Here is a 27749-nt window from a genome sequence, read left to right as displayed (position 1 = left end):
TCCTGGTTACAAGGATACCTGGTTATAAGATTCAAACCTGAATTGCCATATCATGCCTTTATGAGTTTGATGGATGTATAAGTGTGAGGGACAGATTTCTTTTGTTAGTGTTTTCCTTTAGTCTTATTGGATAAGCAGGGATTAATAAGCGGGGATATCCAGTTCAGGGATAGCAAGGCGTTTATCACAACCTTTTAGTTAATAAAAGTGCTACTTGTGAAAAACCTCCAAGTTGTCCGCCTCGCATCTCTGACCCCTCGCAAAGGTGCTGTGCCACTGTGCGGACCGTGGAGCTACCTTGCATGGTGATGTGATGCCAGGCGTTAGTTGGGCTTGGTGCTGGTGGGCTACCTCTTGTGTGCGAAATCTGTGCAGATCAGATTAACGTCCTCCATGCAGCTTTCAGTCGCAGGTCCCTGCTGTTGGGTTGGAGTATGACATTTGATTGCAAGCTGTTCAACAACTGATGTTTTGGCACAGCTGCTTGCTGCAGGTCCCATGTCTGGGTGCACGGACCTATAGCACCAGCGCGTTTCGACACACAGAAACATGCCATCAGTAAGACTAGATCGGACACATACTCCCTCTAGTGGTATTCTACAAAAACACTGATGCTCTGCTGCTGATTACTTAAATGTTTTACGAGAAAAATGATGCACAATGTCAACATTTAAAATTCTCCCAATTTCTTGAATATGCCATCATTTGAGAGATGCATTACTGGTAGATGCAACTGCCTGGCCCTGTAAATGCCGGAAAAGAGGATGTTGGTCTGAAACACACGTTGTGACAGATCTTTAATGGACTCACCTGGAATAAAATGAAGTGTACTGGTACCTTTTGTTTATACTTCACAAAAGCATTTAAGGGAGTAGGAGCATAATATCTCAAAATAAATAGCCTTTGGTATTTGCCAATTCTGTAATTACAGAGTTGGCTCCAGAGAGACGAGGATACAGACATGGCACATTCTAGGCAATATAACCGCCAGAGCAAACGACTAAATTGTGCCTTCTACACATTAACTGCCCACTCCCATACCACAAATTCCATCCACAACTCACACCTATTCCCCAGTGTCGTGCCCAAAACCAGTGTGCCTCTTTGGCCTTGGACACAAACTTGTCAGAAGGTGTAGAATATATGGCCACTTACCCAAAGATCTGGAAGCTTTGTGGTGGTAAAATCACCCATAGTTCATTATGTACACTTGCCGCATGTTCTGGCATCATAACTCCTAAAACTATTTTGCTCCTCTAATAGCGAACAAACCCCCCCCGACCCCATTATTGTATGTCCAACGCTAGCGATAAACATTATTCCCGGTAAGAATTAATCGACTATTCCTGGCCTATTGATAATCGACAAGACCTCCTCTTGTCTGTATAGACGGAGTATATGCAAGCAGCTATAATGTCTTTAAATGCCATAGATTTCTGTCTTTCTGCGATAATGACTTAGTGGGGTGCTTAGCTAAAATACTGTATGCCAAAGCACTATTTAAATATTACATTTCTTTTATATAATAGGAGTCCAGTATGCCTCGTATCTCCATAGAAGCTGATTAAGCATTCCTGTTTAAAGATGGCAGGGCTATATTGGCCCAGGACCCGTCCAGAATGGGTTACATACACTATACTGCACTGCAGGAAACGGTGTTAGGACACAGCATGTCTCCGTCTGCAATCTAACCAGGGTGAATATAGACGCGGTGAAACAGTTTGCCGAGTTCTGAAAATAATTGTTATGAAAACTCAATGGCATTATTACTATTGTTTAATAGTAATAACAATGATATATGTGGCCTGGTTTCTCTTTCCTCTTCAAGCTGAAGCTCCTTATTAACTAGGTGTGTGTTTGCTATTCGCTCGCTCATTGACGTTTTACCGGCCCTGAAATCAAAGATAACCTAAAAGCTGGCACAAAAAAAGATCACGCAGGTTATAAAATGAAGCCATCAGAGATTAAAACATGTTTGTAAAGTTATGTAAACGCTACTGATTTGACTGAAGACATTCAGAGTCCACACTGGTTGTGGAAGTTAAAGATTATTCTGCACGATTTGGTCTCCTTTTCTTAATATGCCCTGAATGACTGTAATCAGTTATATATCCCAACAAGCCTACGAATGCTTGCCATCCTAGTACAGTTAAAGTTGGTATCCTGTTCATATGATCTCGACTGGAGGAAAGCTGCTGAGAGAAACAAGAGGTTGACGCCTCGTTTAAAAAAATATTTTTTTATGGTGAATATTCTGACTGTACTGCAGAAGATGAATGTGAACCTAAATGTGAATAAAGATTTGGTTGAACAAAAAAGAAATCTACTGCATAGTCAGCTGCTAAATGCTGACAACAGCCCTGCCTAAATGACCCTGGCACCGTTACATGGCGTTCCCTATTGCACCACTGCCACCTTAGGAGCAAATGGATAGTTGCAGAAGACCTGCAAACCATTGGAACATTGCATGTAGTCTCACCTAAATCTAGACCCTACCATCTCCCAGGACCTGCAGTCTTCCATAAGGACAAGGTTGTCTTGCTCACTCACCCAGCCTTCCTTCCTAAAGGTGTGTCCTCGTTCCACATTTACGAGGAGGTGGTACATTCAACCTTTTTTCCAGAGCCAGTCTTTGGCTGACATTTCTCGCCACTCTTGATGTCGGGAGAGCCTTAGTTTTACCTGCATCACACAAAGCAGTTCAGGAAATCAGACGCCTTCTTTGTTACCTTTGGCGGGCCAGCAACCTAGCTTGCAGGCCTTCAAGGCCACGGTCACCAGGTGACTAGTCTCCGGCATCCATCATTACTATTCCTTGCAGAAGAGTGAATCTCCTAAAAGCATTCATGCTCATACCATAATAGCCAAAGCCATCACCTTTCAGCGCAGCGTGCCTTGGGGCTTAATTAGTTGGCCCGCCACATGGTCTTCATCCATTTTTCGTAAGCACCATTGTTTGAGCACTAATTCCAGGGCTGATGCCAGCTCTGGACCAGCTGTCCTTCACAACCTCATACAGATCTCACACAGTGGGGGTTGCCCCCACCCCAGAAAACTAGCTCTTGAAATCTCCCATCAATATGGAGGAAGGGGATGGAATGTAGGAGTAAGGTAGTTACTCAGCATACTGACTACTGTGCTCCTAGTCCATATTTCCCTTTCTCTGTATGACCCATCTGTCCTTCGTAAATTGGTAAGATGGTAATGACCAACAAATGGTCAAGGACGGTGGGAGGAGTCGACGTTGGCGGACATGACCAGGCACGCCCTGCATGCAACAAATTTAAAGCAATCATTTTGTGGTGCAAAAGGTTCCAGTCCCATCCCTGTTGGACGTACTGCCATCAGTATGGAGGAGAGGACTGTGTACTAGGAGTACAGTAGTCACTACAGGGAGTAACATTAATTTTTCAATTTCATTTCTGCATGTCTCTTCTGTCACTTAAAAAAAAAAGAAAATAATCCTTTCCTTTCTTACCACAATCTGTCGTCCTTTTCTAGCCCAGTTCTGTCATCATGTTTCTTTTCTTTTTTTTATTGAAATTATCTTTACACTATACTGGCCCAAAAAATAAACTCATGTACAAACATCAGATGCACTAAGCACCATCTTTCAGTATCGGTCAGTAAGAAGTGACTGGAGCTGGAACTTTTCAGAGGGCATTGTGAGGTGATTAATTGGCTATAATCAGGTTATTATTCCCCTTGCACACTGTCTTTTTTTTTTGTCCTGCATTACACATGTCCTGGCCGGCACTTCTACTTTACCCATGCTTCCCAAGGATCCTGTTCCCAAGCAGCGATCTAGGCAGCTGCTCATTGGTGGTGGTCTTCTCCAAAAGAACGCTGTCTGGGTTCTTGGCGCCAAAGAAGAGTGATCACGAATAAGGTATTGCTGGTCAAATAAGTGATTTTCCTATTGCAAAGCATGATGTGATTTCACACTTTGATTGTACCAGGACAATAAACTTCAGGGCTTCATAGTGAGATTTCAGCTGCTGCTGTGTGGTGTCGTAGAGCTCTACTAGGTAACCATTTGCAGTCCTTCTAACCTTTATGTGGCCACATGAGGGAGCCTGAAAGCATTTCAAAAAAGAAGCATCCAGAGGCAAATCGGCATACTGAGCAGAAACTGGCCATCCTGATGGACCGAGGTATTGGATGAGCCAAATCTGAGAGAGGGAACACTGTGTGTCAATCCAGAGAACACCAGGGCCCGTTGGGTGTAGAGGATATTAAACATTGTGCAAACTGGAGAGAACCTCAAAATCTGAATCCCATCTGCCCTAGTGAGGGTCCTCCTAAGAGAGGCTTTTGCCAGAAAGAAACCTGCTGCCTGCACAAAGGGTAAGGGCAGAGATGCCATGAAAGTGGGGCACGGGAGGAGCATGGTGTTTGCAAACTACCATTGATAAGACAAACACCACTCGGAGCAAAAGGAGCTGAACCGAATAAGCAACTGATTCCAAAAAGAAAATCCAGACAATGCTTTTGACACTGAAGCTGCGTCGGGTAGTGAAGCGGGCAAAAGACTGAGGAGAATGAAAAAGAACCAAAGTGAGAGGAGGAGGAACTGTACAGAGGTTTAGCCGAAAATGTGACTGAAAAGCAGAGATTCACTGACCAGGGGAATGAGTCATTGAGGATATATCCTGGTACAATTATTCCTGACTGCAAGCTCAAACCAAAAAGAACTGAAAGCAATAGTAACATGCATTATGGTAGGTGCTCTCATAATTGCCCGTCCAAACCCAAAGAGAAGTGATATAAGCATGAATCATATTGCATGCTGTTGGGTGTCTTGCAAGTGTCCTGATGGAGTCTGAGATTATTGAAACAGGTCACTGATGTATGATGGTAGAGCTGATTTAAGTTGCCAGCCAGTGCTTAACAAATTCCTAATTAAGACACTGTTTGTTGCATACTGTTTAAGGTGTTCCAAGTTGCCATCCCTTGTTTAAACAAAGTAAAACGGTTTATTTACGTTGTACAATGGAAGTATAAAGGAACTGCAACAATTAATTTGTTGTGTGAGGCGGCCATCAAATTATAGGTTCAAGCCAAAAGATTCTGCATGGAATCATTTTGCATGCTGGTAAATGCGGCTCAAGTACAAAGATACTGAGCATATCATTTGTTACGTTCTGGTAGATGTGGTTCAAAGTACCAGTTCACGTCTAACGGAAATGAAAGAAGCCTCTTTTTATGTTCCTTCCTGAGAGAAGGTGCTCTAACACTGAGGGTTGAAACAAATCGTATATGTCCTATGCCGATGGAAGCTTAGAGAACAAAAAGCATGAAGAGGCTTTTGATGATCATGTCAAAAAAATGCTGTGATAGCTAAACAGCCCAGAACTGATTTATTGAAAAAATATTTGTTTTTTAATAAATAAAAGTATGGATTATTTTCCACTAATTTGTGGTTATTTGAAGGATCGGAATGTCAATTTCTATCAGAAATTGCATACAATAACATTTACAGATGTTATACCGCACACAGCTACCACCCAAGGGCAGTCTCCAGGCAGATAGTGGAAGCATTCTCACGAAGTGTGCTTGTAGAATAGCATAAAGATGAGAAAAATAGTCAGTCAGTTGGAGGTTGCAAAAAATTAGGACATATACTAGGGACAGACAAAACAAAGAAAATATATATAAGAAAACAGTTTACTTACAAAGGTAACATTAACCGAAGGGGGCAGGTGTTTAAAACTAAAGAGAAGTACTAATTAAATATTCAAAATGACATTAAGCGTCAATGGAGGCAATGGTGCGGTCAGGAAGGGAGGATGGGCAGAGTGCGGGCAATCTCTCTTTAGCAAGAAAGTGATGTTTATGCCGAGCTTTAAAGAGATCCACAGTTGGGCTGGATTCTATTGTTATGGGCAATGGGTTCCAGAGGAGCGGGCGAGTAGGGCAGTGGTCTTCAAATGGACAGTAAATCCAAATGGCTATGAACTCTCATGTGCCGTCATTGCACCCTACTCCCAGTATAGTACCTGGGCTCCCCCACCAGCTCCCATCAGTCTCTGAGCTTCTTCATCCCACTCCTACCCAGTCCCTGGGCGCTCTCCACCCTGCTCCCAGCAGTGTCCCTGGGCTCCTCCACCCTGCTCCCAGCACAGAACCCTGGGCTCCTCCACCCTGCTCCCAGCACAGTCCCTGGGCTTCTCCACCTTGCTCCCAGCACAGTCCCAGGGTCAGTGGCGGCTGAATGTTTGGTGGGGCTCAAACATTTGGCCAAGATATGCCATAGCAACCAAGCGAAAGAGCCCAAACCAATCAAGGATGGTTTGGGAGTTTCCCTTCAGAATTCTTTTTCACTAATGGGTTAAAATGTTTCATTTTAGAACATACTTAAACAGTTTGCAATTAGCGCAGGGGGCAGGCATATTTTTTACTGTACATCTATTATAGATGTCCAATAAAAAAATACCATCACTTTTCCATGGTCTCCACAGCGCCTCAGGTGAGCTGATTTCGGCAGGTGGGTAGGGGGATTGTGCAGCAATGCCTTTGTTGTACAACCCTCCTCCGCCCCTGACCCCCACTCAAAATCAGCTCAACGGACCAAAACATGCGCGCGTGCACACACGCGCACCCATCACCATACACTCACTCATAACATGAGCATACATGCATCCATACACATTTAAATAAAAAATAAATGAACATAAAATTATCTTCTGCCCCGGTCCTAAAGTTTCCTCCACAGCGCTCCAGCATCATGAACAGGAATCTGGAAGCAAGAGCTCCCTTGTTCCTGCACATGCGTGGAAGGGTCTGCGCATGGGTGCGTAAACTCCCTGCTCCAGGCTGCTCTGTCCGTATGTGCGAGGAGGCACATGAGCTCCCCCTCGCACATAGACATGCAGTTCCCCAGCCAGCATTTCCAGTGAACTATGTAAAGCTGGCGAAAAAAAACGCCCCCAGCCTTGCATGACTCAGTGAGCATGTGTGGCTGGGGAACTGTCAAAGGGAAACAGTGTTTCCCTTTGACCATTCAACCAGCCCTGGAGCCCTTCCTCAGCTGGAAAAAGCAACTGAGGGAGTGCTCAGTGTTTCACTGGGCTCCTCGGTTCTTCCATAATGGGTGAGGGAGGTCACTGGATTGACGCCCCATCGCCTGTTATTGATGAGACGTCAGGCTTGGACTGGCAACTAGGGTAATGCCCGAACCAAAAATGCTAGTGTGGGCTAGGTTTATTTGGTGCAGATGTGCCACTTTTTTGGCCAGTTTAGTTACTTCACTATGCAGCTATTAGGTTGGACTATTGTTGCTGAATAAATATTCTTTAAATTGCTTACATTTTTACAAAAACACCCCCTTGGGTAGTATTCAAACAGTCTCTCACTAAAGGAATAAATTGCCATTTGCAACTGTGGGACACTTTTTCATTGGTGCCCGAGACAGTTTTATGCTCTAGTCTGAGCCGCCACTGCCCATTTTCCTCCCCCACAGTTTGAAGACCCCTGGAGTAGGGGGTGAGGAAGCACAGGAAGGGTATGGGATGGTGAGGTTGAGCGCCATGGAGGAACAGAGGAAAAGAAATGATGGGTAAACCAAGATACAATCGGACAGCTGCTGAGGAGCAAGACCATTGATGGCTCTAGACTAGAAGAAGGAACTTAAAAAGACTGCTGGTAGTGCGTGGAGAGCCAAACAGGATGTTTGTGGTTGGTAAGTGGGGCATGATCTGAGTAGGTGGTAAAGAGTGTGGATCGCAGACTTTGCCTAGAGGGAGGAAGGAGTACATAAGACAGCCAAGGAGTATGCATGAAGCAGAACTAAGCAATCGAGTGATGAATTGCAGTGAGACCGTTCATAATATTTTTTGAGATGGCTGGTGAAGGAGGAAAAAGAGAAAAATAGTTTGGCTTTCACCATCACCTTTTTGCTGATGACAAAGTATGAAGTCTTCCTAGGGCAGATTTATAGAGGGTGAAGAGTTAGAGGTCCAAGGACTGATCCTTGAAGAACGCTGAGAGGGAGATTGGGTGGGATCAGAGGTTTGCAAGTTTAAAGAGATTTTAAAGTATCAACCGTTCAGCTAGGAGGTGATCCAGGGAAGGGCAAATTTGCAAAAACCACGCTCCAGGAGGGTGAAGGGAGTGGCCCAAATTGATGAGTTTGAAGTGTTGAGCATTAAAGTGAAAGTTGGAGACATGCGTGAATGCAGTCATGATGGAATGTTTACTACGAAAGTCAGAAGTGCATCTCAAATGCTATTATCCTCAAGGGACTTCTTTGGTTGAAGAATACATGCTGTAAACGGAGGAGGAGGAGGAATCATCCTGGTGTCTGCTTAGAATGCCCCACAATTTCTCAAATCTCCCAAAACATGACTTTTTGAACACCTGGCCAAGGACTAACACCAGTGGACGCACATACCAACACACAGGCCCCAACTTGCAGTATTGCACTACTGGTAAAAGATGGCAGCCCAAATGCTAGCTATCCACACTGTTCAGCGCTTCTCTGCCCTCGAGCTTTAAACAATAAAATACAATTTCAAACAAGCGAGAGCGAGGAGAGATAAGGGCAAGCAATTGATTCTTACCAATTGGGGAGCAAAATTGTTGGTAGGAGTGCAAGATGGATAGGCACTAAAAAGGATGGGTGCTAATGCAATAGGAGAGGTAGGGAATAGTTGAGTGTAAAAGAGGTAGGGGGAAGAGGCGGTCCACAGAAGTAGGGTTGGGGAGGGAGACAGAAGGGCTGTGAGAGGGTCATGTATTTGAGAGATTCTAGAGGTAAGCTATTAGCAGAAAGGGAGGGGGTGATGGATATTGGCTTTGGAGCTGTGAGCAAAGAGTTGGAGGTTAGATGAAAGTTTGTAGTGTTTATAGTTTGTGAAGTAAGAGTATTTGGTAGAGTCGAGCGGCAACAGGGTAATATTTGTAGGCTAGCAGTAGAGAAGGGGGCGTCGGTAATTGCCCCAGCATCGTAGGTCATGACACATTTGTTTTGAGTGTCTGAATTTCAGAGGTGATCCAAGGCTGGGGCAAGCACGCTGTGAATTTGCAAGTGGGGATAATGTTGGTCAAACAGTCATTAGTGCATACTAAAAGTCAGATAAGGCACGTTGAATGGAAGAGACAGGAGAGCAGTCCTCACATCATTAAGGTAAGGGGCAAGAGGTCCTGCCTGAATTTCCTGAGTCATTGAAGATGGGGAGTTACTTGATTTAAATGGAGAGGGGGGTCAATGGAGAGGTCAGAGGAGTAGAGCGAATTAGACAAAGAAAAGGTCAAGAGTTCCTACCAGAGTGGATTGATTGGCCATGGGGGAGTTGTCAGATAAGAGGGATGCAAGTTTAAGACTGGTGGCTGCATAGGGTTGGTCCCCCAGCATGACAATGGGCATGTCAGTAGGAATTAACTCAAGGAGACAGGTCTGATTACGGAAGATCAATGAGAGCCAGAACAGTGAGAGGAGTAGGAGGGAGGAGTTGAATAGTGGTATATTCAAAAGCATAAGAGTTAATGTTCGAGGAGGTAGAAGGGCAATATTGAGGGCCTTATTTTTAAGGAGCCCCCCACCGTTGCCCTTCCCAACGGGTGGGGGGGGAGGTAGCAGAATCAGTGTGGATAGCTGCTAGAGTAGCACAGTCCTGAGAGGAGATCCAGGATTCTTTAATAGCAAAAAGTAAAAGTTGATAACAGTGCAAAGATGGCGGCATGGTAGGACATGACCCACAAACCTAACCCAGCCTGTAAGTAAAGCAAGAAGGAAACTCTATACAGAACAGAAAGCCCCCAAGTACCTGGATCATGAAATGACCATGGTAGCTAAACTGGCTGCACTGGTGGGCTGGCTGCAGAGAAGCAGAGTGGGGTCGGAGCTGCGGAGTGTCTAGCAACGCTTCCAGGAACCACCCACCACGGGCAGTTGAGGCTTTCGGGCGTGGAGGAGTTAGGGCACCAGAGTAAGTGAGGCAAGTGGCAAGAGAGGCGGAAGACTGAGGCGAGATCCCCGCCATCCCCCAAGGGCCGGTGAAGTTTGTGTGGCTGGGGAGTCCACCCCATGCCAAGAAGGTGAAAGCAGGAGAGGTAGGAGCGGGACAGCAGGATGATAGAGCCCGGAGAGCGGAGCTCAAGCCCGGGCAGCAGCAAAGCTTCACCACAAGGGGGGCGGGAGGCTGCAGGAGTGGCGGGCCAGATCTAGGGCCTGAAAACTCTGGCACACCGCTGAGGAGCCCTGGGAACCCCCTCTTGGACTATGGCAATAATTATAGAAACTGCCGAAAAACAAGGGTGGGATAGAAACCCTCCCATATCAGGAAAGAGCTTGCAAGGAGTGGCCAGTAGCTGAGAGCCTACGGGGAAAGATATCAGAATCAAAAACTCCATGGTGGAGCTGTGCAGCAAATGGGACAGTAAAGTGGGGAAAACCTCATAGTAAGGGGAAAACAAGGGCCACTGGGAAGAACCAGATAAAAATCTGCAACAAACCTACATCAACAGCTGAAAAGTAAGGTGGCGGAAGTACAGTATTGGAAACGAGGAGTACTTCACAAATCACTAGGCAGAGGTACAAGTTAAGGCCTCCTACTGGGAAAATAAAAACAGAAAACACCTTGGAAAACTGGGTTTTCTCGCATGGGCATGACTTCGAGAACAGGTAAAGGAACAGACCAATGGCCAAACCCCTGCTGTATTACAAAGGACGATTTGAAAGGTTGCTTGAGACCTGAAGAACAACCTTGCACAAGATCCACTCCATGAAACCTGAAATGGAGAGATCAATTGAAGAAGGCAGATCCAAGTGCTAGGAGAAAGGGTGTCCACAAACAAAACTCCATTAAAGAAATCACAACGGAAATGACCAAGCTGCAGGGTGATATGTTGGCAATCCAGACCTTTACAAACCAGTTAATGGACATGTATGACGCTCTGGAAAACCGGTGGAGAAGGGAGAATATAAGAATAAAGGCAGTGGAAGAAGGCTGGAGAACACAAATATGCAAGGTTTTATCACTGATTTAGTTCACTGCCATCCTACCGGAGAACCACAGGCTCAACCTCCCAGTCGACTGAGCGCACATGGTCCAGTCAAAAAAATCAAAAGAGCGGAAAAAACAAGGCGCAGTACCTCTTAGTAAAGCTCCACTCATATTCAACAAAAGAAAAGATCTTAATGGCCTAAGAAATAAATCCCCCCATTTCATACAGCAGCTGTACAATATTGATTTTTTTTCACGTCACCTCTGCACATACTCTCTCGAAAAGAAAGCAGTTTACTGCAATGATGAGACACTTCCAAACAAACCACATCCTATAAAGATGACGTTCACAATGGATGGCAAGCACCACAGAGTATCCACATTGAAAGAGGAATGTTCACTCTTTGGAATTGCACCAGAAAATGGAGACAAGCCACACCCTGTGCTGCCAAGGAGAACCTCGAAAAGGGAAATGGACGCCAGAAACAATGAATGGGGCACCAGGGACGAGTTACAAGCCATGGGGCAAGGAGAAAAATATACTAAAGCTAAGGGGGGTATAACGCCCAAAACGGAAGTATACCAAAAGGGCAATGGGCAATGCCTGCTTGCTATCCCGAATACTACAGAATAAGCGACCAAATGACAGCATATGAAACAAATTCACAAGGGGGCTGGGGGCAAGTGGGAGGACGTACTGGGTAAAAGTGAGGGCACTGCTGGGAAATGTGTGGGGAGGAAAAGGAAGGGGCATCTCCTAGGCAAGCATGGGACACACTTGAGCGGACCAAATCCTCACAACTACCTGGGCCGGGAAAGAATTGCAGAGTCAAAAAAGTTACACACACTGGAGCTTGTTTTCTATGGGGGGTGTAACGCTAATGGAAGCCATAAGTCTTTCATAAGGCTGTTATGCCTTCCATTAACATCACGCCCCATTTTCATTCATTTGTATTACCTAGAGGAGGGGCAAAATGCAACTTGCATTTGCGCCACCTCCTTTGCTCTACGCCATACAAATGCCCCAGCATGCATTTTCATGCAAATGCTGGGGATCCCTATGAAGTCTGTCAGTTTTTGGCACCAGCATAAAGCAGGCAGACTCCATAGGGATCCATTGTAAACACTGCCTGTCATTCGAGCATGGTAGGCAGCATTTACTCATTTGCACAGAGTGCAAATGTGCACGTGTATGCTGTGTTTTGCCCTGCACATTTGCACTCCGCTGTGTATGTCTACACGGAACGGCTCCCCATCGCCAAATTACGTCTGGGAGCAAAATTAGCTCCACTATGTTTAAATGCATAACGGTTTTAGGGGATAAAACTCCTTCACTGAAAGAAATTGCTTGTTCAATTTACTTAAAAAAGATGGGAGACATTGAGCCTCATTACGAGTCCGGCAGTAACCCTGCTGGTGCTTCTGGTGGGTTGCCGCCAGACTCGTGACATTTTACCGGCACCTATTTTTACAGTGCCACTGGAACATTGTAGTCCCGTCGGACCGGCAAGCTGGGTGCTGGTAAATGTTCCCCATTCCTGTGGAGTCCCATCCATGGTAATGGGTTCACAGAAGCACTAGCACCAATGCTAATTTTGCCGGTGCTTCCATGATCTGTCTGCCTACCGTGACCATTGCGCCCGGCAGGGTCAGACCTGTTGGGTGCAGCGTCCCCGGAAGGCAAACTTGTAATTTGATGGTCCGGAAACAAGAGTGCTGGTAAGTTTACCGGTACCCTTGTTTCCGGAACGGCAAGGTCGTAATGAGGCCCATTGCCTTTATTAAAAAAACTCACTTCTTGAAAACAGCTCCAGCTAGACTGACATCCCATATTTCCACACATACACCAAGCATCAGCAGTGGGAAAGGAATCGAGGGTGGCAATAATTGTCAACAATAACCTTCCAATTTGACAGACAGGGAGATTTGTAACAATACGCGGGCGCCTATTTGGGCATTGGCCTTGGTATATGCACCGAACACTTACCAGGGGGACTTCCTGCTAAAATTCTTAGTCAGATTGCGCGAAGGTGCAGGGCGCAAGATCATAATCTGGGGCGGTTTCAACATATCTGCCACATTGGACCACTCAAAGGGGATGCCAAATAGAGATGGCATAGCACCCACACCTTTGCCTAACCAACTCCAGCACATGGGCCTGAAAGATGCGGATAGTTCATTACCCACAGTCCATGGAATGTAAATGTTCTCTTATGACAGAAGCTATACAAGAATATATTACTTAATGATCAGCAGCACACTATTACCAAGAGCCATGGAGGTGAGCATAAACCCTGAATGCTGTCAGACCATAACTCAGTAGAGTGGATAGAGAATGGGAGGAGGAGGGAATCTTGGTAACCATGGGGAACTCGACAGTATGTACTGGGGGACAAAGGAAACCGGGAGAATAGCCAAGTGCATAGATACATTCTTACAAATTAACAGACCAGAAGACACATCACAGTACTACATGGGACACCTTTAAACCGATAATTAGAGGCTGTATCTTAGCCAAAGTCACTAACCTAGCAAAAATAAGGAAAAAAAGCAAACAAGATCCTGCAAATTGGAAGCAATAATGGGAGGAACGCTATTGATTAACAGCGTCATGAAAGGCTTTTAGGTAACTACAGGAGTCACGCAGATGCCTATCCATGCTCCAAACTAACAGGGCGGAAAGGTGCTTACTGAGAACCTTCTACTGGGCTGGTAACAAACACAAGACTATCTTAGTGGGCGTGCTAAAAGCTAAACAAGAGATGATTTATCCCCATCAAAGAAACAGACTGAAATAGACCTAGGACAATTTGACTGCAATTTATACACAGTTAAACTAGGGACTGACCAAGGAAAGGGGGATTTACTTTGAAAAGGTGCTACTCCCAAAAGTAACAGGCAAACAGAAAGCCAAGCTGGATATGGCGATAACAATAGAGGTGTTGAACTCAAAACCACACTGGTTCAGACAGACTTGCAGGCCTTTTCTACAAAACCTTTAAGAGTGAATTGACAAGGCACTTAAGGGAGCGTTTCAACTCCTTTTTGACAAAGGGAGAGGTAACGGACTCCACGAAGGAATCAACCATAACAGTCCCACCAAGACAGGGGACAAATCTGAACGAATGCAGCTTTTATAGGCCTATAACCCTGCTAAACAGACTTAAGAACATACACAAAGATCTTGGCATAACAAGGCTAGAAGGCATTCTGCTAAATATCATTCAGTGACCAAGCCGGCTTTGTCAAAGCCAGACAGAGGTTTGACAACATACACTGTTTTTCACATCATAGACTCAACTACACATTTCCAGAGCAGTCCATCCACCCTGCTAGTACTAGATGCAGAAAATGTATTCGACAGAGTGGAATGAGCATTTTTATTTTTGTATTTGTGTTTTTCCAGTACAAAAGTACGTTTACACAAAATATAACAGAAAAGAGGAAAAAGACATATACCTATTTGTACAATGCACATATAATTGTCCTCGGATATTATACAAGCTAACCTAAAAACAAATATCACTATAATGAAGAAGTTATCTTTCCTGAGCATTCAACAAACTTACTTAGATATCCTCCATTAAAGTCAAATGTTTCATATCTATTTCTGATAGCTTGCCAAATTCAAGAAAAATACCCATTTACATCCTAACTAAAGCCACAATGAGTGACATTTCCGTGGTAGCCAGCCTATAATATAGATCCTGAGTTAAGATCTGCAATGGTGAGTGCACAAATCGTTCTAAACATATAATTCTCAGATCCAACAGGACAACTCATTACAAGATGGAATAGATTTTCTGCGGCCCCCGTATTACACATTCTACAAGTCCTCAAACCCGTTGAAATGCCCAACTTCTGGCCAATATATTCCAACATAGGAAGGCCTTGTAATCTGAGCCTTAGGTACCAGTGTTTCATTTTTGAAGATGGACATTTTGCTAGTTATCACCTAGGTTCTGTTATAGGATGGAAGAAGTGCTCCTTACCAGAGTAAAGCTTCAGTCTACCCAAATCTTGTAGGTCCATAATTCCATCCCAAATTGTAATCTTTGTCTTCAGTACTGCTTCGGGCTCTATGCCTGTCGGCTCTACTTCTTCCCTCATCCTGTCACATCGTCTTTTACATTTAGATAGGGATTAATGTCTAGTGATGGTTGAGCCATAACCTGGAATCCAAGTGCAGATGTACTTGCCTGCTCCAATTTACCCATTAAGGAGAGGGTCCTCCTAGTCTATTGTGCCCACCAGGAAATCGGCTCCATTTCCAGTATGATGGTACTGAGACAGGGAGGCCCAATGCTCACTTAAGAATTTTAGCTCCAAGATCGTCAACTAATTTCCTGTCCCTGATATTCAAGGACTTCACGCCCATACGGGATAATTGGTGAAACTTTCATAAAACTTGATGAATGGACTTGGTGGGGGGAGAGCGCACAGCTTACTTTTTATGACCATCAGGAGTGAGGTGCATGTATGTATTTTTTCATAGAAGCGTGCTTTCAGATGTTCACAATGCTTTGCTACTGAAATTATAAATCCTAAATAGCATATGGATTCGACTCTTAATAGGTGTGTTGTCCAATTTCCAGGGAAAATGCTTTAGCTTCTTACTAGTCGTAGAAGTCAAGACCTAGGATTTACTTGCGTTTATCTGCAGATTTTCATTAAGATATTTTTCTAGACCTTCTAATTGCCGCTGTAGTCCTAGTTGTGTATAATCAAGGAGTATTAAATCATCTGCATATGCTAAGCACCTCATTTTCAAAATGGGCACACCCCAGTGCCCCCATTCTTTGCTTTTAGCCCACAAGGTCTGATAAGTATAGAATAATATGGGGGCAAACACGCACCCCTGACGTACACCATCCTTTAAGGGGCTCTTTCGAGCTAGTTCTCCCCACATATTTAATCTCACTTTAGTCGAATTAACGGAGTATAAGAAATGAATCGAGGATAATGGGCCCGGTCTATCCCCCACTTTGCTAACTTAGCCCAAAGCATGGAGATGTTGAGGTTGTCGAAGGGCGCAAACGCATTTGATTGTGGCCCCATAGAGCTGATAGGATGGCTGGTATCTGAAAGACACGCTGTCAAGGTGATCCTGCTTACTATTCTGCTGCCTTTCCTAAACACCGTTTGAAGAGGGCTTATGGCATTTGCTCCCTCTGCCCAACGAGTGAGTTCACTTTGGAGAAGTTTCGCAAACAAAGTGGTGTCAATCAAAGAAATGGGTCGATAGGAGGCCAGAGTTTCTCTCCCCTCTTTTAAAAATGGGAACACGTGTTGAGGAGGTCCAAGAGGCCGGGCAAATGCGATCTTTCACAATATGGGTGAATAGATGGTACAAAATATCCACCCAAAGAGCTGGCTTGCTTTTAATAATGCCATTTGTCACACCGCCCGGACCAGAGGCTCGAAAGTTGTTCAGTTTATTGATAGTGGGCTCTATATCTGCCCAATTTAAGACTAGAGGGGACTTGGTGCGTAAAAGGGAATTCACGCTATTCAGCCTATACTCCTCTTGATCATTGGCCTCATATTTGCCTGTAAAATAGTCCACCCAGGGCTCTTCTGAGACTCAAGAGGACTGACAGTGGAATTGGTTTTACATTTGCTGTTCAGGATCCACCAGATCGCACGAATATCATGGCTAGCAAACTTACTCAATAGTTCCTGTTTTATTTTATATATCTCCCCCTGTGATGTACTCTACACCAGGTTCTAAACTATGTATGTATTTGTAGAGCGCACCGAGCTACTAGGCATCTAGGCGCTTGAGCTTATGAAAACGGTTACAAAGGCTTATGTTGCAATGGCGTTTAAACTTTTTTTTTGTTTGTGTTTCTTTTCCCCCTTAACAGGCATTTCACTAGATGCTGCACATCCTTCCTCATTTGGCTTTTCACTGTTGAATTTCCATGTCAAATAAATGGGATTTCCCCGAAACTGAGATCTTAGATTGCACTAATGTTCTATTCTGCCCCTGTTATGTCGATCTTAACAATGTTTCAGAGAATTTCCCTGGAACTGAATGAGAACTTTTCATCTGTGGACAGATTGTATAACCAGTCAGATAGGTCAGAGTTTACTAAATCTAAGTTGGCGCTATAATGTGCCAGCCTGGTGCCTGTCCAAACAACACCAGAGACTGACCTGTCAAAAATTCTGCAGGTTCCCAGGAAAGCACCTGGCTGACAACTAGTTGTATCATTGCATGGTCGTTCAACGTTGTTTTACATTGTTAAATTCTACAACCTCTTCACCCCTAAGTTCTTTACAAAGCTGTAGTCTATAATAGTTTGTGAAGGCATTTGACCATGTCGAAACACTAAAAAAAGACCTCCTGAATAGTTGATTAGTTTCAATAAAGTTCCATCTAGACAAGAATTTGGACCATACATTGCCACAGTTTGCCCTCCTAGACAGGTGGGTGAGCGGAGCGATACCAGAATAGTCTTGTTCGCCCTAGCAATTCCTCTTGAGATCTAAACATTATGCTCTCAATCATTTTTGAGTAGAAATGAATGGTGTATTTTCCCAAATGGGTACGGTCAAAAAGATGGACAAACTTTAGGTTGATCACTGATATCAATAATATAGATCTTAAATCAGAGATGGTTGAGAGCAAATCCAAAACTTGGTCGATTTAGTTGTATGTTCTGTTCCTCCTCAAAAACCGATTCGAAGATCAGAATCTGACTCTCGACTTTCCCTAACCAACCTCCATTAGTGGTCAGGAGATAGGTGTTCAACATCATTGCTGGATGGAGATGTGTGGGTGACCAACCTTCGCCTTTGGTAGCTTTACTTTGTAGAGCCATCTTTGGTCGCCTGATTTTTCCATAGGTCATCCTCGACATCAGGGGGATTCTGCATGCATGGTGGCGGCATTCCATCCTTTTGTACACTCAAATTTTGCTTCCGGGCTTTCACTTCATAATTAGATCTGGATTTTGCGCCTACGTGCTTGCTTTGTTTTTTCTTGTTTACGGTTACGTGAAGAATGACAAGACATGGAAGGCGATACATTGATGGGAATTTCTTTCCTCTGTGGGCCACTTGCAGAGGTTTCCTTCAAAGACAAAGCACCACCACTTACTAGCACTTTCTCAGGACGATGAGCAGAGTCCCTGGTGTAGGCCAACTTGTTTTCAGTGGGCATCATTTTTCGCATGAACTTCCGTGAACCTTTCCTCCTGGATTTCGAGTCCACCTTCCTATACTTAGATGTCTTTTGTTGGTGGTGGTGGTGGAATGGTACTTAAGTCAATCATTGTTGGTTGATCAATCACAGATATACCTGCTACATGTGAAACCTCCTTGCTGATGATTTCCTTAGTTGTTTAGATTGGTTTGTCAGCATAGTTTGATTGTGGGAAGTTGCAGACTGGCGCCTCATTTTCGGTGTTAGAATTTGTTAACCCTTATTGAAGAAGGCATTGTATCTCTGTTAGTATACCAGAATTTCCTCTTACTTCATATGCCACAGTATCGTATTTGGCGGATAAAGGATTGTAGCACTAAATTTAGTGGCACAATTGGGCTCTTAAATAGCTCTGAAACATCGTGCAAAATCGAGTCATTCCCAGCACCTGTTTAAGATTTAAGTTTACTGTGAGCGGATTAAATGTCTCTGGGGCTACTTCAACTATTGTTGCCTGTGTTCTAAATAGGGTAGGGTTCAATCGGTCCCTTTATAGCTTTGATTTGCTTGGTTTTCGCTTGTAAGCTAACTCAAGCTTCAAATATAGGTAAGTTTACTTCCTGCTCCACCACTGATCCAGAAATGTTGCAGTCATTTATGGTGGTGTTGGCTCCTAATGCCAGGACTTGGCTTGACTCCTCAGTGTGAACTGTCATGATGCCCGCTCCCGGGGAGCCGGTTCAAGCCCTGCGTCCCCGAAAGCGGACATCCAGTCCCCAAGGAAGGACCCAGCAACCCCATATAGGGGCCCTTTGGACAGTGTCCTGGCGCCTAAGGCGCCAGGCTCATAAAAGATATCAGTCCTGGCGCCATAGGCGCCAGGCTCATTATGGATGTGCTTGGGTGCACTTACCTGATGCAGACCATGCTGCAGAATCCCAGCCTCCTTGAGGCCTGAAAGGAACTACTTTATCTGTGGGACTAATTTACCATCCGGGCGTGGTTGGGGAAGGATACATACCTGATTGGAGGAAGGATACATACCTGGAACTTCTTCCAAGGCTATTTAAACCCCACCCGAACAGCCACACGTGCTTCGCGTTGTTCTGCATCTAGCAGCTGGACGCTCACCGTGTCTGCTCCTGCATCCTGACTTCTGCCACGCCTGCCAGCATCCTGGATCACCTGCAAAGGAAGAGAAGAAGAGAACCGAAGAAGGAAAATTCCTTACCTGCTAAATCCGCATCCCGGAGACATCTCGCCGACAATCCTGAAAAGGAAGACTTTTATTTAAAAGCTCATCGCGTCGATCGCTGCAGCGCCGCATTCCACTCACCTTTACTGGGTGCCTCCATGTTCAGCAGCGATCATCCGGATTCGCAGTCACGCCCCAGCGCCTAGGGAGAAAAAGACCAGAACAAAAGGTGAGAGAGAGAAGGGAATAAGGAAAGCTAAATCTCCATGTTAAGACTTACCTGTTGATTAATTCCCTCTTCATTTCGGGTCCGCGCCGCATCCTGGCATTTCTGGACCCCGGCCCCTAAGGGGAAAAAAAGACATCAGCGTTAATGAGCGAATGAAAAGACATTACCAAAAAACAATCATTAAAGACTTACCTGATTTCTACAAGGATTTCACCTCTCATCTCGGGTCGGTGCCTGTTCCCCGGCATTCTGTACCCCGGCCCCTATGGGGAAAAAGACACTAGCATTAGTACATTAATGCATGGACACAAGTGGAACCTCTTATCAAAAAACTTACCTGGAAGCCAAGCAAGTTTGGTTCAAACCAATCCGAAAATCCAGTGAAGTAACTAGATACCAACGCGGGCCTGCATCAGAAGCAGGATGGAGAGCTCGTCCTTCCAGACCCTAAGGTGAGACGCTACGAGGAATCACAGAAGGGTTTCAAGGAGGGTGAGAGGGGAAAGTGGGAGGCTGATTGCATTACCCTGCAGACAGTTAATCCCCTATTTTCGCCTACAGAAGGATACTTCTGTGAGCCAGACAAGCCAGATTTGGGGGCCCGGTCCAGTCCGTCTTCCGAACCCTGCGCATCACCTTAGAAGAGGTCACAGCAGCGCGAACCAGGCCAGTGCCTCCGTGGGAGTCAGGTGAGCGTTACATGAACTACCTGGGGGCTTCGTGCGGGGGGGGTGTTGAACGCTGACATTTTATCCTTCTCAAGGCCGCCCACTGTCGGCTAGCCAGAGGTGTAGAGGCGATGCTAAAGCTGTCCACAAGCGTCATGCTTTCACTTCTTAGAGGATATGTTTTGTTTTTGGCCTGCATTTTCCCAAGGGAATCCACCTATTATGGCTCAAAGGGCTGAACCCTGCAGTCTCCGGAAATACTAGGTGGGGAGCACACAGTCAATTAAACACAGTTAAGCATGCGCACCACTTTTGTGCATAAACTCACTGCAGAACCGATTCAAGGTGCTATGCTGAATAAAACCTCCATGGAACGATTACAGTCTGGAAGAAAAGGTCCACTGCAGGGTTCTACAAGGCTGTGTCGATACAAAGCAGTCTGAGTCTTGGGTCTCTGCACAGACTGCAGGCCACTCTACAGCCTCTCCGCTCCGCGGACTCCAAGTTTTGTAAACTGACTCAGCCTCCAAAAGCCAGCAATAGAAAACAGGCCACCAGGGGAACACCATGATACTGCGCAGACTGCAGGCCACTCTGCAGCCACACCACTGGGTATTTATGAAACGCACATTAGAGGGATCTGTATTTGGGGAGAACTTCATAAAAAGGGTTATGGCGTGCTAAAACGAGGACCAGGGTGAATGCATCCAGAACTGGTAGAAATCAAGAGTGGGGTTAGACCGAGATGCCCCATATCGCCACTGCTATTTTTAATGCCCATGGAACCCGTAGAACAGGAGAATAAGAGCGAATCAAACCATCAAAATAAGTTAGGAAGCCATACAAACTATCACTAGTTGCTGATAACGTGCCCTTCTCGATTTCAGAACATCTACACACCCTTCCAAAGTAATGGAAGAGATTAACGCATTCTCTGAAACCGCGGGATTCAAGATTGAGGGTTCAAAGACAAAGCTACTAAATCTAAACATCCCTAGGGAGATTCAAACCCTGATATCCAAGAGAGTTTTGCTGCGCCTTGCTAGAACTGGCTATAACTTATTTAGGAGTCAGGATGTCCTCAAAGTATCACATTTATACAAATTAAATTATCCCCCAGTATTTGAAGCGATAGCCCTATACATGGTGAGATGGAAACAAAGGTCCATACCCTGGTTCAGAAGAATTAACTTTGTAAAGATAAATATGCTGCCAATATATCTATTCCCCTCCTCTTCCAATTAACACTGAAAGACCTATTAAAAGCGGAAAAAGCCATCAAGGATTGTGTGCAAGGGATGGAAAACTCGGGTGGCAAATAAACTGGTCACAAGCAGTACTGTGATGGGAGGGTTGGGCTGCCAGATTCTAAGCCGCTACTACACAGCTTCACAACTCAATCTTTGGGAAATGCGGGGATACAATTATGGAAGCTTATCTGGGTACCTAAAGAGCATAGACCACTCTCGGTCTGTGTTAGTCCGGTGACCGCATCTGTTCTAGAGGTTTGGGATAGAGTAACAAAAGAGAAAACTGGGTACTCCCATCCACTTGCACGCCCCTATTTGACAATCCAGACTTCTCACCCAGCACAGATCCGAGCAGCTTCACTAGGTGGTGGGGGAAGGGCTGGATATGCCTAGAACACCTATTCAAAAGGAATACCATCAAATAATGTTCAGACTGTAAGGCAGAATTTGCCCTGATTGAGACTAACAGAATGGAATACCTACAACTGAGACGTTTGGTAATGCACAAGATCATAGGGGAGGGAGCCACAAGGAAATTAACCAGCTTTTAAGCATTCCAGGGGTTTGAGGAGACAAGGAGATGTATATAATGTTTTTATAAGCTCATGGAAGAGGTTGCACTGGTCATAATGGTGAAACAAGAAAACGAGTAGGGATATGGGATCTCCTTGAGATGCATGCAACATAAGGAAATGGCATTCTAACTCCTTCTAAGGTGGTACCTAGACCTGGTGAAACTACGCAAAATGAATACTGCTATATCGCAAAGTTGCTGGAGGAAATGCCGGGAAGTGGGGTCTTGTTTACATATATGGTGGCCATCCCGGAGTATAATGTCCTATTGGAGGGTGGAGCTGAGGTAAATGGTAGAAGTAGTGGAAAGTGAAATACCATGGGACCCAGGCATCGCTTTATTGGGCATACCCATCAGGGAAACATACCTATTGTATTCCCCTTAGGGAAGGTTGATGTCTGCTATGCTATTGGCAGCAAGGCTAGTCCCTGCCAGCTTCTGGCGCAAGAAAGATCTCCTTTCTTTTAACCTATGGTGAACAAGGTATGGTCTATATTGGCGATGAGAGAGATTGACGACAGGATTTGTGAGAACTTGGAAGCCCTGGATACACTTTCTCAAAAGAATCGACTTACCATGCCCAGAAAAACTGCACGCCAGAAGGCTTTTATGAAGAGCGAGCACAGGAGAGAGAAATCAAAATATCAAGGAAGGAAATGTTGTCCATAACATACAGTGACGACAGGGACATGGACATGCAATTCATCCGACCATCCCACGGCAGGATAGACCGGCTTGCCGTGGAGTTACGGGGAAGGGAGATGCATTAGAATGGACTTCCACTGGGTCGGGATATTTGGTATGCATCAGTGTGTGTAAGGAAAAAAGTTGCATTGTTTTGGATTTTATTGAAATAAAGACTTGTTCTGAGAGAAGTGAAAGTGGAGGGTGATGGGAGTAAAAGTGGTCAGTGATTTAGGAAGACTTGTTGCAGAGGGATTGTGCATTCCAGAGGCCAAGTGGAAGAGTGATGAGAGGTGGGGGAGAGGAGCAGGTGTTGTGCAGTACGTGAAGGGGGTAGATGAGGTTAGAGATGCTGGCAACACAGGAGCGTCTTATTTGAGAGAAGCAGGTGCGGGGGGAGGGGAATAGAGGAAGATGGGGGGGGATGCAGGGGACTGATGTAGAAGTTACACTAAGTGGAGGCTGACGTCCATGAGAAGGGAATGGAGAATGAGTAGGATGAGGGATAGAGCGAAATCAAGATGCATGATGGATGGTAGAAGAAATGGACAAGTGAAGACCATGAAGAAAGGGTTCAGTCCAAAAGCAAGGCAGGGTAGCTGGGTGAGAAGGAAGGAGTGGAGGGCTGGCTGAGAAGCAGGTCTGAGTTGAGCTAGAATGAGGCTATAGGTAACCAAATGACAAACCCAAACAGCAATGCTCCTTGGTCCTGTGCGGTAACAGAACCACTTTGATGAAGGGATAGTCAGTGGGTGGAAGGATTCCAATGAGTGGAAGCAGAAGTCGGTTAAAGGGTGAGCGTCGTGAAATCCTGGTTTGAGAAGGGGTTCTGGCCTTATACCCTTTCTGGCTCCAACCAGGGAAGATTCCCTTTACTGCTTTTGGCCCTTCGCTGCAATCATCTGGGCTGGACGCCCAGCTGGCACTGATTAAGGGAGACTGTGTTCCATGTCCCTCTGGGCAGTGTTCCCTCTAAGCTGTGCGCATGTGCGCTTGCCCAGCTTCTTTCTGGGTGCCGCTCAGAAGATTTTTAGCAGCGCACACAGACCATTCTCACCTATTTTAAAAAAAAATGTAATAAGGCACAAGTCGCAGAAATTACTTGAAATTTTCTTTCTCTTAAAATAAGCAACTAGTCTTGATATTCTGCCCATTTGCATTACACTACTATGCAAGAGTGACTGTAAACACTCAAAATCCCTAACAGCAGAATACACACATAAGAGGTTAAAAACTAATATGAAAAACTGGCTCCATGAACGGAAGAATCTAACCAAGATATTCCTGCACACATTACCCTGATAATGTTCCCTTCCCACCCATGACTCCTAAGCTTGATTCCACCACACTTTTACCTTATGATTCTAACTTCTGCCCCAGAACACATTAAGATGGTACCGGACAACTTTGACTCTTCCTCTCTTGGCTCTGCGAAAGATTAGCAGATGTGTACCTACATCCACTTGTTTTATGTTTGTTGTAATATGAATAATATGAATAACATTCACATGCCAGAATTTCTGTTACTCATTGTGCCTTACAAAAAGCATCACCCACAAAGTATTGTGGGTCTGCAAATATCCCAGTGAGTGTTTACTGCTACAATCCCTCACTTTTTACAGTGCTCTATCAACTAGTATTGGAGGCTAGTGCAGGGGCCGGGAAAAGGTATGGGTGGAAGAGCAAAGGTCATTCATTACACCTTGCGGGTGATGAACAAAGCAGCACATTTCAAAAACCAAATTGGACGTTTCGGCAGTACACTGAAGGAAATGTGTTGCTCGTTTGCTAAAGGATAGGAAATTCTAGTACCCGTCAAGGCAAAAGCGCCTTCTTTTTCTTTCTATGATCAGCTGCTGAGGGCTTTTCAATATAACCATGTGCTCTGTGTGTATCGCCTCTAGCATCCCCTGCATCTTATTTAACTGATAACAAAGAATTACAGAAGAGGGATCCATAGTTATAGAAGGCACTCAATCAGTTGTATCTCTGATGAATTGATGCAATTAACTTAAAAGGCATATATGTGTGACTTTCTTCAGCAGGGTTCCATAAACCTCAGTAAGGCACTTATTTAATTTTATCTAGTCTGTGGTGCGGAAGGGTGGGCAAAACTATAGACTTTATTATGTGCCATGTCATTTAACTTCCTTTGTCGGGGGCATAAACGGGGCTCTAATCAGATCTTGCTCCCTATTTGGGATCAAACGATTTTTCACGGAGTAAAAAAGTAATTAGCTCTGCCAATACATATACTTTCTGCTTATTAAAAGATGTTCTTCCCCTTAAAATTCCTGTTGAGATCAGGCGTTAATATTATTAGAGTTCCTTCCTATGCCACTGCTCTACTGGTCACTCATTGGAAAAAATATAAGTGGAGCTTTGTGGGTTGAAGCAACAACATTTTCATGGTTTCTCGTTTTTGTTGGGCACATTTTCATTTTTTAGGGAGTAAAAATGGATGGTGTATATGTCTTAGATGTAAGGCCGATTTTATCACCACCCACAGGACACGTAATGCGGATAGTAAGCAGAAATATCATATTCTGAGGTGCAGTTATTCTGATGGAATAATCCTTCTTACCCACATTATTAGAAGCATATTCTCCAGGCCCTTGAATTACTTAAAGTGGCACTTGAACTCATATCAGTATGTTTTGACACATTGCTTTTAATTGCCATTAATTCATTGGCAAATGTATTCTGTCAGAATTTCCTGACAGCCACATCAGTTTAAGACAAGAGATATTTGTATTTTGTAGTACATATTAGTGATTTTCCAGTGGCATAAAACATTTGCAAGGTATTGGTTGATGAGTTTTCTGTTTAATCACATATGACATATTTTATTTTAGCCTATGTGTTTGGAAAAAGTCTTGTAAGATTTAGTCATTAGTCAGTTGCGCACATGGTAAATAATGTGCGCACAACAGCAAACCAGTTCCGCACATAAAGAAAAATATTTAGAGGGAACATTGCCTCTGGGAGCCAGTCAGTGTTCCAGTTGTCTTCCCCACTTTTAGACAGTTCTGGGTGTTGTAGGCCCAGGGAACTTCGTTTATTAAACAGGACCCTCGAATGGTGCACAGGGTCCTCTGGCAAAGCAGCATGTGGCCAGGGGAAAAACACTTTATTGAAAAACAAATCACAAGTCAATCGCATGTAACTTTTGGAGCCAGTCAGTGTGAGTGTTGAGCTTTGGTCTTAAGGGGACAATTGCCACAGTAATAACTCAAGATCAAAAAAGACTTGCACAGTGAATACTCCCACGTTTTATCATTACTAAAAAAAACTATAATAACTTATTACAGTTGCTTGACTTAACAATATTCGCTTGGGCCTTCTTAAATTGATTGAATGTGAGAGCTGGCTTTCAGTTACCTATCAGTGATTTTTTATACAACAGGTGCTCTCTTTAGGTAAGGGCTGCATGGAAAAAGATGTCATGTTAACATATTGAAGTCCATGTAAATGTTTTCGTTTTAATTCACAGCAGGTAACCATGGCTATGACAACACCGATCCAGATATGCTATCCATCTTCTTGGCTCATGGTCCAGCTTTCAGGACGGACTTTCACAAGGACAGCATGAATTCTATTGACATCTATCCTCTTTTGTGTCATCTGCTAGACATCGAAGCACTGCCAAACAACGGCTCGCTACGTAATGTGAAGGATATGCTTGCAAGCGCAGACCCTATACAGCTGGCCGATTATGAAAAGCAAGAATCATATGCTTATTTTATAGGAGTCTTTCTTGGCAGTGTGATTGTGGTTGTGTTTTTGGTCATATTATTTACACATTTAATGCGCAGCCAGATGCCTACTGTACAAAGGCACCACATTGAAATTGCTCAGCCATTGTTGCAAAGCTAAGAGGTACTAATTGTGGGCCGTCTCTTTACAATAGTTTAGCTACTAGAAGCTTGTTTGCAGATGATGGATGGATGAAAACTACATGTGAAACTACAAGGTTTAAAGCGGTAAATACCATTCACATTTTTCAAGAATGTAGACGCTCATAATGGTTTCAGAAATTTACCTCACAGAAATAAGTGCATGTTACTAAAATGAATGACGAGAACTGAACATATTTTAAATGGAGGAAGGAAAAATATTCAGTACACTTAAACTTTCTTTAGGACCTGCAATCATGGGCTATAGGTGTGTAGAGGCACTTTACAAAATAAAAATATATTCAATCTTTATATTTCTTAATTTTCACTGATACCTTTTGAAGGAAAGCATTGTTTTTACTTGTGCAAACATGTAGTATATTGTGTGTAGTGAATTATAGGACGTGCTGTAAGCTTTCCCTTATACATTTGAATATGCTTAATAAAATATATTAAATATTTGTATACGTGAGCTGCATCTATTGGTCATTCCTTTTTACTTCCCGGCAGATTCCTCAAAATGGAGATTTCTGTCCAAGCAGGCATCTACAGCATTCCTTCGCCGCAAAGTGTGATTGAGTTGATCCTCAGTATGAGGATAAATCTTGTTAAAAATGCAGCCAGATTGAACAGCTTAGTATTTACCCTGTGGAGAAGGGCACATGCTGCTTAAACGTGGATGATCTGACATTTCAGAAGTGTAATGGTGGTGGGTCAGGAATTGAGAATTGAAAAGGGGGTTTACCCAAAAAGACTGAATTTAAATTACTGAATGGGACATTTGGTTGAATTTTCAACCAAATCCCCATGCCACTGCAAGGTAAGGAAGGGTGTGGGGGGCAGGGGGGGAGCGGGTAATGTATTTGTTTTGGGTTGTTTTACTGTAGTGACTAAACTGTATTTTCTGCCAAAACGCGATTTATTTTCGGGCGCAGTTTTTTCCGTTACTATAAAACAACCCAAATCCTGAAAAATGTTGCCTTTCATGCAGGATGAGTCTCAAATCCTCCCATCACAGTAAGTCCTTGTCTCTATGGGTTTGAAGGATGGAAACCTTTCTGTTTACTGTCAAATGGAGCAAAGATCGAACACTGGACTTTTTATTTATATATTACATGGCCACGGTAGTGGCCATGTAGTTATGGTTATGTTGCTGT

At 44.2% G+C, this 27749-nt stretch overlaps 1 protein-coding gene across 3 annotated transcripts in view; it reads left to right on the top strand.

Annotated features, from left to right (window-relative positions):
- ENPP5 (ectonucleotide pyrophosphatase/phosphodiesterase family member 5) overlaps positions 1-27064 on the top strand; it is a 370444-nt gene extending 343380 nt beyond the window's left edge. For all 3 annotated transcript variants that reach the window (XM_069605801.1, XM_069605802.1, XM_069605803.1), the window contains one exon: positions 26190-27064. In XM_069605801.1, coding sequence (XP_069461902.1) covers positions 26190-26572 — 383 coding nt within the window. In that variant the 3' untranslated portion in view covers positions 26573-27064. The remainder of the gene's footprint in view (positions 1-26189) is intronic.
- The last annotated feature ends 685 nt before the right edge of the window (positions 27065-27749 follow it).

The sequence above is a fragment of the Ambystoma mexicanum genome, chromosome 4p (assembly GCF_040938575.1).
Source record: "Ambystoma mexicanum isolate Mex_15411 chromosome 4p, UKY_AmexF1_1, whole genome shotgun sequence".
In the NCBI taxonomy this organism is placed as follows: domain Eukaryota; kingdom Metazoa; phylum Chordata; class Amphibia; order Caudata; family Ambystomatidae; genus Ambystoma; species Ambystoma mexicanum.
The sequence above is the reverse complement of the archived record's forward strand: the minus strand, read 5'-3'. Positions and strand labels throughout refer to the sequence as shown.